The 11,163-nt window shown below is 37.4% G+C and overlaps 1 protein-coding gene across 2 annotated transcripts in view; it reads right to left on the bottom strand.

The window, feature by feature from the left end:
- Positions 1 to 263: 263 nt before the first annotated feature.
- Positions 264 to 11,163, bottom strand: part of LOC145258220 (zinc finger protein GLI3-like) — a 682,857-nt gene continuing 671,957 nt past the window's right edge. For both annotated transcript variants that reach the window (XM_080116167.1, XM_080116166.1), the window contains 4 exons: positions 10,493 to 10,690; positions 7,131 to 7,269; positions 5,398 to 5,511; positions 264 to 2,617 (listed from right to left, as the gene is read on the bottom strand). In XM_080116167.1, the coding sequence (XP_079972293.1) occupies positions 396 to 2,617; positions 5,398 to 5,511; positions 7,131 to 7,269; positions 10,493 to 10,690 (2,673 nt within the window). In that variant the 3' untranslated portion in view covers positions 264 to 395. The remainder of the gene's footprint in view (positions 2,618 to 5,397; positions 5,512 to 7,130; positions 7,270 to 10,492; positions 10,691 to 11,163) is intronic.

The following is an 11,163-nucleotide window of genomic DNA, read 5'->3' as shown; positions in this document are numbered from 1 at the left end:
ACGAAATTCTTTGAAAAATATACTTTTCATGAGTACTTACTGAAAACGATTGTACTATGTTTTATTTTCATCTTTCAAAACCGATCAGAATATTCCGGACGCACCCTGTAAACTTAGGTAACAAACCCAACAGCTATTATTAAACCGAAAAATAAAAATTCCAATTGCGAAAGTTTTTTATTGACTTATTTATAGATGAGATCTAAGTCGATGAGCCTTTCCACTGGACAAAATATGTTAAGTGGTGTGAGCCAAATTTATGAATATATGAAAAAAGGTCTCATTGACTGAAACATTAACTATAGAAACCAATAAAAGACTTTAATAATTGGAATACTTGTGCATATATATATATATATACACACACACAGTGTGTATCAAACGTAAAATAAATTTCAAGGCCGCATATGAAGAAACTTATTCTCTTCAGCCAACTGTGTTAAAACAGACGTCATGTCATTGACGACCATGTTGTTTGTGCTCAAGAGAGACATGTTTGTGAATCGTGACGCCTGGGACATACGACTGCTAGATGCATTCGATGGGCTGTAAAAGTGACGATTGATGTTTTCAGATGATAATGAACGGATATTGTCTATCAAATTTTCCGTGGATATTGAGTTGATATTGTCCATGAAATCTTCAATGGGCGGTTCAGAGGGATTCCCCGCTTTGTCTGTAGAGCTGGTCACCTGATTACAGCCCGGAGACATTTCGAGCGGATTCGGAAACTGGCTTTGCACCTGTTCGGCATTAACCTGGCAACTGAGTCGATCAAGGTTTGTACCCTGATTGTACATGATCGCTGATGGTGGCACAACCTGATTCATGGATGGCTGCGAAGGAGATGGTATGAGATTTGTTGACTGGGGATAGGCGGACGGAGGAGGAGCACCACCAGGCGGGTGTGGTTGAAGACAACCCATGTTTCCGGGTGGAGACTGCTGGGCCATGTAGTTACTGCTTCCTGATTGTAGGTGAGTCAGACTCTGAGTATAAAGATTTGGATTATTGTATATTGCTTGCTGCTGCTGAGTGCCGCGATTGCCAGACATCATTTGCTGCTGCTGCTGTCTTACATTCTGCTGATTCCGATTAACAGCCTTGGCTCGAGCGGGTATCTGAGATTGGCTAATGTGGGGTACTTGCACTTGCGGGCTTTTCCGTTCCTGCTTCTGCGGGGGTTGTGGTTGCAACTTACGCATGCCATTCGGAGCACTGAACTGACCGGCAGATTTCAAATTTGGTTTGCTTCCAGGTGGCATTGGTATCCACTGGGAATTAATTTGTGTTCCTGGCATTGAAGCCTGATTCATCATGGCTGGGTTTGGCTGACCAGACTGGGCGTTCATGTACTGTGGGGAGTTATTTGCCATAGAGTTACCCGAGGGGGCTGGCATCATAGAGCTGTTACCTTGATTGAAGTTCTGATTGGTGGTCCCCCATTGCTGCATCTGGTTCATACTAGCCTGGACAGCAGCCGTGGCAACATTATCACCATTTGATACCATATTGCCCATTACGTGTTCCGACCATTGAGCAACTCCATTAGCAGGGTAGTTCATACCAACCCCATAACCCTGAGTTTGAAGTGCAGTATTTTGTGGTGAACAGCTATTTTGACTAGCTGCAAAATTGCGTTCCTGGGCATGCATTGGTGAAATGTTCATGTCACGGTGGACAACATCACCGTTAGTTATATTGTTATTATTGTTGTTATTGTTGGGGCCGGAGCCAGCTCCTGCGGAATTTCCAGGTCCAGTTAAACTATTGTTTGGACCATTCTGCGCAAACATTGGGTAGCCTCCATAACGTTCATTTAAAAATCTTTGCATATCATCAGGAATTATAATATCCTCGTTGTCCTCCAACATTTTCTCTTCCAATGCCATTTCATTGTCCATCATGTCCATCATGTTAAGACCGTTTTCCTGATCCTCCACTAGACTATAGTCTGTTGCAATGCTGCTGCGTGAAGAATTAAAAGTATTCATTGATTCTGTCTTGCACAGCAAGCTCTTCATGTTGTTCGGAATTGGCAGAGGTCGTACCATATTCAAACTATGGAACCGCTGCAAAGTCTTAAGGGCAGCAAAGCTAGGATCAGCCGTCCGCACGGGGTCACTAGCCCGACGAATCTCACGATTTGGAATCTCATGGGGCAGAGGGGTACACGATGGCGTACTGGTCCGGGCCCCATCTAAATCTCGACGATTAGCAAAGAAGCGGGCCAGCCTTTCATTTTGATACTTATTTGAAATATTCCTCATTCCATTGCAGGATAATAGGTTGGGTTGGCTACCGAGGGTGGCTTTTTGAAGTTGAGCCGTCATGTTGCCAATGTTGTTGCTCTCTCCATTGTGGCGCCTGTGGCTCATCGGAACATTGCCCGTGATATCATACTCGTACGGCGAATTCGTGATGCTGAGGTGCGTGGAGAACTGAGAAGACTCACTTGAACGTCGGCTTGAGAACTGGCTTCCGACGCTTCCATATGGGTATGGGCTGTTTTCAGAACGCATGCTACTCATGTAGGAACTCGTGCTGCTCGTGTTACTGTCCCGGCGGACAACGTTGTTTGAGAGAGCAATGTTAGGTAGATTCATATCTTGACGACCTAAAGAAAAAAAAAAAAATTAATGTTTTAAATATTATCAGGAAAACAAAATCACATAACATCAGGTTCATACTTGCATAATGTATATAGGCATCACAAACCAGCTTAGAGTTTGTGTAAAATTGAATTAGTATTGTGATACTAGGTTTTTTTTACTAGTACAGCATAATCACGTTGACACACCGGTTCCTGCTGGATCACCAAAGTTAAGCAATGTTGAACCGGGTCAGTACTAAATGGGTGACCATTTGGGACTTCCAGGTGCTGTATTTGCTCTCTGCTTATCTTGGCATTATTTCCATGCATCCTGAACTTGTCCTTGCCATTGGACTCAAACAGTGTCGATTCAGGAGAGCTGTGGTTGGGGATTGCGCAATCTCTGCCACACAATTACATGCACAAATGCCTTTACAGGAGGTATTCTTTGTCTTTCGAGACTGAACGGAAGCATCGTACTAGTTTTTTAAGCACATTAAAAATGAGAAGTTATAGCGTATTGATAGAAATGGCTTATGTTAAGTTCTAACGTTAATGTGATATCATGATGACTTACCCCTATTACTCCCTAATTGTGCACTGAACAGATACCATAATACTTAGTTCACTGCACCTCATCATAAAGGTCTATAAAAATTCTAGCCAGATCGGCTCAGTATTCTGAGAAAAAAAAAAATGGAACAGACAGACAGACAGACAAAAAGAAATATGATATAGATATCCTTCACATTCAGCTTTGATAACTGGTGTATTTTTGAGTTATTTTAATAAATTTTGGATACAAATAAAATGAAATCTATTTTTTATAAATGTACAATTTTGTATTCTTTGTTTTCAGGTTATTTAAAGATGGGCTATTATTATCAGTAATATGCCATCTTTTTTTTTTAAATGTTGGTGTTTTTTGTTTTTTTTTAACTTAATGTACATGATATTGTGCATATAAAAAATGTTCCATCTTTAAGAAAAAGGACCACCCATAAATATGGTTGGTTTAATATAGGGCTTGAAGTGATTTTTCATAAAATTAAATCCAAGTTGGAAACTTTAGTGAATGAAATACAAAATATTTTTTCCTATTATCAAATTGTTTATCCGTCTGCTTTTACATGTCCCAAATATAAGTTTGTTTTTTTATTGATTTATTTTTAAAAAGAAAAATCTAACTTTATCTCTACTACGAGATGAATCATACTAAGAATATTCAGTGTGTTAGCTGTTGAAATGAATCCTATGTGAACAAAGTTGTGCTTTCTGTCATTCTTGTATATTCTTATTATATATTTTTTTTCAATAGGTAATGGGATTTTTACCAATATTTAGGCTGGCTTCATCTATAGTAATGATTGTTTCAAATTTTGGGGCCATTAGTCACTCATATCCTTGGTCAAGTTAAGTTATTTTCAGTGACAGGCGATTTATTTTTTAAAGTTGATGTTTTCCAACTTAATATGCATGATATTGTGTTCCATCTTAAATAAAAACTAGCCTAGGTGTCCTGTGTTGCCCGGATGTTTGGAGGGACATGTTGAGCAAAAAAAAAAAAAAAAAAGTGGTAGTAGGCAGGCAGGCATCAGGCTCGAACCCGTATCGCGAAAGAGGAAAAGAATGTGAAAAAAAAAAAAAAAAAAAAAAGTGATGTGTTTGCTTTTGCACCCATCGCCAAACCGGAAGTGATGTAGGTTTAAATTAAGGCTAGATAATCGAAAAGAGGCGATGACTTTCACAAAGCAATATGGGTTGGAAACTTATGTGAACTCAATTTTTTTCTCAAATTATATTTTTGTTTCAGTTAAAAGAAAAATTATGTATGATAAATCGTTTTTGAGACAGTTTTTTTTTTTTTGTATGTTTTTAGCTGTTACTCATGGTGGAATGATAAAATGTCGCCTTAAAGAAAACAACACTACAGCTTTATTTTGAAACTTTTATCGAAAAACTCAATTCAGATAACTTGATTATTTAATAGAACTGACATCTATTCAATGTAGCCGTCTTCAGCTTCAACCACCGCCTTAATACAAGCCTGGAACTGAAAGCATACCTTTTCCGTAAGCGCCGACGGGAGCTCGGTGGATACTCGGCAGATGGCGGCAATCAGGCTGGCTTTGATATTGTGGGAGGTCATGTTGGTGATGTTTTTGATGTACGACCAAACGAAGTAGTCCAGATGGTTCAGGAGAGGAGAGGGATCAGTAAGAGAAGGGTACAAAGTTGTAGCTATCCTTCTGAAGTCAAGCCTGGGCCTCTTTGGACTTGTGGGGCAGTGTTGAGTCCTGCTGCCACACCCAGGGTCTGTCCGCAGGCCACCTGATTGCACCAGGGGATCACCACACTCTTCAGCACATTCAGGTACACGTTGATGTTGACTTGTGAGCCAACTTCGAAGATGTGAGGTGGCATGATGTGGCTCTCACTTGAAACCATACGAAAGACCATAACCGTGGCCAGAAACTGTTTTTCATAACCCTGGGTACGTCCCTATTATTTGTGCCAATCCAGCGATGCATTTTAAGGGTGCTGGCAATGGTCCTGTTGTCAGAACTTGGATCGGTAGAGAACACGAATTGTACAGCAGCACATCTCCGATTTTGGTCGTTAAACATTGTGCTACTTTCAGACATGATAGAAGGCTCCTATCTTGGGATTTACACACAACTAGTAGATAGCCCACAAGAAAAAAACTAAAAATAAAAAAAAAACGGTTTTTATCAAATGGAAATGGAATCACGCCGTCTTTTCTAGGGCGACAATTTTATCATTCCAACCTGTAATAGACTTACCCGTAAGACTTGCAATTCTTTTTAGCTGTGGATTGGTTTTCATTTGAAGCATCTTATTAGAGAGATCCGAGATGGATTGGGGTTGACTGTTGGTTCCATTGCAACGCCTATTATCTACAGAAAAAAAAAAATGTATTAAAAAATATCTGATTACATTGGGTTGATTGAGGATATATCATTGTATGGTAAGTTTCATGAATAAAATTTTTATTTTTTGTGCTTGTTAATATATAATCAACAGATAGATTTCTTTTTAAAGATGTGGTTTTAAGCAAAAACAGTACTTACTTGTCATGTCAAAAATAATATCCAAAAATTACAAAAATTCATCAGGTAGAAAATTATTTATAGTTAAAATTTGAGGAAATTGGATTTTCCTTAGATGTGAACACTTTGAAGATTGAGAATACAGGGGATATACTTATCTTCCTTTTCGCAATTGTAATTGCCAACATTTTGTTTTAACCTATAGCAATAGACTTCTTTTTTTTTTTACTAAAAACCCAGTAGCAGTTTTTCTACTTGATGAATTTTTGTAATTTTTGGATATATTACTATTTTCGACATGCCAATTCAATAAGTACTCTTGTTTTTTTGCATATTAAAAAATCGTTCTGTCAACTATCTTAAAACATTTTTTTTTCTTTATTTGGTTACTTCTTTTCAACCATATCTAATGTAGGTTAGAATTAGGCAGCGTTACGATTCGGGTTATGTGATGTTTCTGTTACGGTTAGGGTGTTGTGTTTCCTGATAAGTTTCCATTTTTAACAAAATTTCATATTTGCTTCCTGGAGATCAAAGCGTCTACTTCATGATGATGACTTTACTCAGTTTTCACAAATTTATTTTTTCCCAATATTTTATTCTTGCGTTTGCCAATTGTTGGCGGCTGCAATTTTCATTGCCTAAGCCTTTCAACACGTGATTGTTTATGTAATCTGCCCAGAATATGTAGACGATAATATGGTCTCTCCATATATTATTTTTTTTTTTTTTTTTTTATTGGAATCCTTTGAGATGAGTAATTTGTGTATTCATTTATTTGCGGACTGTTATCCTTATCTTCATAGCCGTCTCACATTTCGGCCAACTCATCCTCTGACCAACCACGAGAGGATAGGAATACTGAGTCTTGTAACTGTATCCCCAGTAATTACTGCCTTCCGTAATTGTTGCCTCACCACATTTTCGCCAACTATGCCTCTGGCCTGTTTTGGTTAGGATTGAGACTGCTATTTTCAGACAATGCTCATCTGGAACCGGAGATTCAACACCTCTATCCACTGGGCCATAAATCTCTATGATTCCAGGTGAGCATTGTCTGAAGATGGTGGTTTCAGTCCTACCCAAAGCGGATGAGTTGGCCTAAACATGGTGAGACAACAACAATTATGGAAAGCAGTAATTACTGCGGATACAGTTACAAGACTCAACAGTTCAATCCCATTGCGGTTAATCACCTGAAGAAGACCAGAGGATGAGTTGCCCGAAACGTAGTGAAACGACAACTATACAAATGAGGATAAGAGTCCACAGATAAATAAAATCAGTCTCTATTCTGCAGAAGCACCCAAAATTTTCAATGTTTCCAAGAACTAAAAATAATTACAAAAACTCTTCGTTTATGCCTCCATTTAGTTTGCTTTATTTTTTTATCTCTTTATTGCACATTCTTAACTCCCGGACGATGCTAAGTATAGTTGCTAGCTATAAATAAAACCATTTCTTACTGTTAATTGTGTTTGGTAGTTCAGGCAGAATTGACATCGCAGGTGTTTTATTAATTAATCTTCCTTTCATCTTGTTATTGAGATTCCGAGATGTGTTGAAGCGATTGGTGCGGGCTACAAGAGCTGCCTGCCACGAGATCTGAAAATAAAATGGTCAAAGTTAGCATTTAGAAATTTTAAAATTCAATTCAGCATTTTAACAAGTCAAAATGGTGCTTCTACATTATTGGGAAGAGATTTTATAGCCGATAAATGGAGTTTTCAGATAAAAAAAAATGGTTTCAACTGATTTTTTGTCAATTCTAATAAGTTACAATTATAACTTCCAAACTACGCAGTCGAAATTACCTGAATTTTACTAGATTATTAAAAGAAAAGAACAACTTTAATCATGTTAGCAGGTGAAAAATTGCCGCCATCTTTGTTTAATTCAAACAGAAAATTATCTCCCTGTTGAACTCTGTGTTTTGCGATCGTTTTCAAATTCTATGTCTATTTTCGTTAATAATTTTCTACCTTATCAATTTTCATAATTTGGATATAATCATCTTAAAAATATGAGGAATACATAGATACCATTGTTTTTGTGAAATTCAGTATTGATATTTCGGAAATTTCGTCCCAATAGTGTGGAAGTGCCGTCAAAATTTATACATTTATTTCAGACTGCAATATAGATGTTTAACAGTATTTATAAATTTTAAATTGATGTTCAGATTATAAATTATTTTTATTGAAATCCTTTGAGATGAGTAATTTGTGTATTTATTCTTTTTTTTTGCGGACTTTTTTACCCTCATCTTCATAGCTATTGTTCACCACATTTTGGCCAACTCATCCTGCGAACTTCTTCAGACAATCAACTGCGATGGGATAGGAATGCTGAGTCTCGTAACTGTATCCCCAGTAATTACTGCCTTCCATAGTTGTTGCCTCACCACATTTTCGCCAACTATGCCTCTGGCCTATTTTGAGTAGGATAGAAAACAGCTATCTTCAGGGCCATGGCACAGAGCTCTTGACTCTCTACGGTTCCCGATGAGCATTGTCTGAAGATAGTTTTCAATCCTACCCAAAAGCAGGCCAGAGGATTAGTTGCCCAAAACTTGGTGAGACGACAACAACTATGGAAGGCAGTAATTACTGGGAATATAATTACAAGATTCAGTATTCCTATCCCATCACGGTTAATCACTTGAAGAAGGCCAGAGGATAAGTTGGCCGAAATGTGGTGAAACAAGAACTATGAAGATGAGGATAACAGTTTGCAAAAAAATAAATTAATAAATGTTCAGATGCTAAAAAGTACAGATTTATAGATTTTCTACCACAATTTAGAATTTTAAAAGTCAAAATTTATAGATTTTAAACTGTAAATCATAATTTACGTGATTAAATGCCTGGTTGCTACTTAAATAAAAATTGATACAAACCTTTAATTTGTGCAGCATGTAAGGTTCAATGGCAGACAAAAATGATTAAAAAAAACAAAACAAAAAAAAACAATGGCTACTATATCTAATTATATGCTAGCAGTCTGATGAAGTAATGAGATGTTGCCAACTTAAATAAAATGTCTGTTTTCCAAACATAACAGCGTGTGGAATTTGGAGTAGTGAGCTTTAACAACAGTGTGTTGAATTTAGAATCGGGAGCATTGACAAGCAGGGTGTTAGAATTTAACACCAGAAAGTGTTAGTTGAAAGTATAGAATACTTAACAATCTATTTGGCAAAGTACAGAATAGTTAGCAATTAATTCTTTAACCACAATTTAAAAATACATATACAGAGGTTTTTAAGTCGTAACTTAAAATTTCAATAATCAACATTTATAGATTTTAAATCGCAATTTAGATGTTAAAAAGAATGTTATTGCAATTTGCTTTCAACTTTTATTCAACACAGAACAAGACATATTGCTACCGAGATGTAAAGGGCTACTGTGGATTAAGGACCATCTTTACAGGGACATCCTAATTAGAGAGTTGAGCAGCGAGATATCTATTCGCATTACATTTCTGCATATTAGTACAGACAGAATTGCAGGAAACAGGGAGGGAATTCCAAAGTTTAGCAGTTCAAAGAAATAAACTATTACAGTACAAAGTTCCCCAGCATCTGAGCACCTTTACAATAAAAGGATGAGATTTTATCACTTATTGGGTCAGTCAGTATTTATTTACGCTTAGGGAAGTATCAGTGCTACACATTCAATGCAACAATAAGTTTAACTGATTTGAACACGAGACTAATTAATAGCAAAATATAATTCAATTTACGATACTTCTGTACTTACTGACCCGCGGATTCCACAAAGTCTCTTGGGTGTGCTCGGCGACAGATGGGAATAACTGGAAGTGGACAATTGCAAAACATTAAACCTTTCTATCGATCCGGTAGATATCTCACTGCTGATGCAATTCACTACCTATATAAGAACCAGGTACGTCCAAAGATGGAATACTGTTGCCACATGTGGGCAGGAGCTGCTAGAAACGACTTGTCCTGCCTTGATAGAGTTCAAAATAGACTTCGTAGCCTCGTAGGAGATGTCCTTTTCTCTTTCCTACAGCCTCTATCTCACAGAAGAGATGTTGCGAGTTTGTCTCTGATGTATCGTTATTTTCATGGAAAGTGTTTGACTGAGCTTCAGTCTATGGTCCCCCCTCGCTAAACTTTCACAAGAAACACTCGTCTAGCTGAAAACACTATCAATAATTCCCCCCCACTCTTTATCTGTGCCTAAACCTAAACGTAGATTCCATGAACAAAGCTTCTTTCTTAGAACTGCACGTCTGTGGAATTGTATTCCGTTTTCCTGCTTTCCGGCTGACTACAATATGGTTGTGTTCAAGTCTAACGTAAATAAGTTCTTGATGAGCCGTTCCATATAAGTTATCAAATTTACCGAATTTTCATTACTAATGATTACTATATTGTCCAATTTCTACTGTACACTCTTTAACCCTTATCCTTGAGTGGCCTCTTGGCCTTGATAATGTGATGATGCCTATGTAAAAAAAAAAAAAAAAAAAAAACGCTAAAAGAAAATTATAATGACAACAGGAAAAACATGGAAATACAATAAATAAAATTACAAGCAACCCTAACCCTAACTTTAATCTGCACGATTAAAATTAATTTATTATTTCTTCTAATTTATAAAAAAAAGTAGCCTTCCTATGAAGTAGCCTTCTATATTCGTATTAGCAAAAAACAGATAGTGTGTTTGTTAAAAATTGATTCATGCTCAGCTGACCTTTTTCGGTTGCTTCTGTCAGCTGCCGAGTGAGTCTAAGCCAACTTTGTAGAAAATTGCGGGTTCTCTAAATATAGAAGCACCCAATTCATTTTACTCACATCAGCATCCTCGGGCTCTGGGATATCAACCTCTTCCTCAAAAGTGTCCGTATTTACAGTGCTCGTAATCTGCGAACCGCTGTGTACATGTTCCTCTATCAGGTCCCCATGATGATCAGTGCTGCAAGTGACGTTCACTTCAGGGCTGCTGTCAGGAGAGAGATGATGACTTGGACCTGTGGACGAACTCATGTGATCCTGAAAGAGAAGGGTATAGAGAACATGGTTAAATCAGAAATAGTTGTGTTTCAGTAGTGGAATTAGGAATACATTAACTTATTTATAGCATAGTGTATCTTGTTTTACAACATAACCATCGTTTGGGGTTGTTTAATATTGAAACTTAATTCCTTTAACTGTAACTAGTGATGGGTACCCGGCGTTGCCCGGGTGTTTTTTGGGGTATGTGAAAAAACCCCGAAAATGTGAAAAAAAACAAAAAAAACGAAGCCTTCACGACGCGCAGTTGAAAAATAGTAAAGTGTTTAAAAAAAAAAAAACAGGTGCGCGTTTTTGATTGACGTGACGGCGATAAGTATTCAGCAGTAAGCATTTTGTGCGGGACAGTTTTGAATGAGGTGAATAAATCGGTTTGTTTGTTTTTAAAAACCCGCTCCCTGTTTATTAGGAGGAGCGAAATGAAAGCTACAGTCTGATATGACGAAGTCGAC

This window comes from Euprymna scolopes, chromosome 33, assembly GCF_053919585.1.
Source record: "Euprymna scolopes isolate OS-2025 chromosome 33, ASM5391958v1, whole genome shotgun sequence".
Lineage (NCBI taxonomy): Eukaryota > Metazoa > Mollusca > Cephalopoda > Sepiida > Sepiolidae > Euprymna > Euprymna scolopes.
This window is presented reverse-complemented; position numbering and strand designations above follow the sequence as displayed.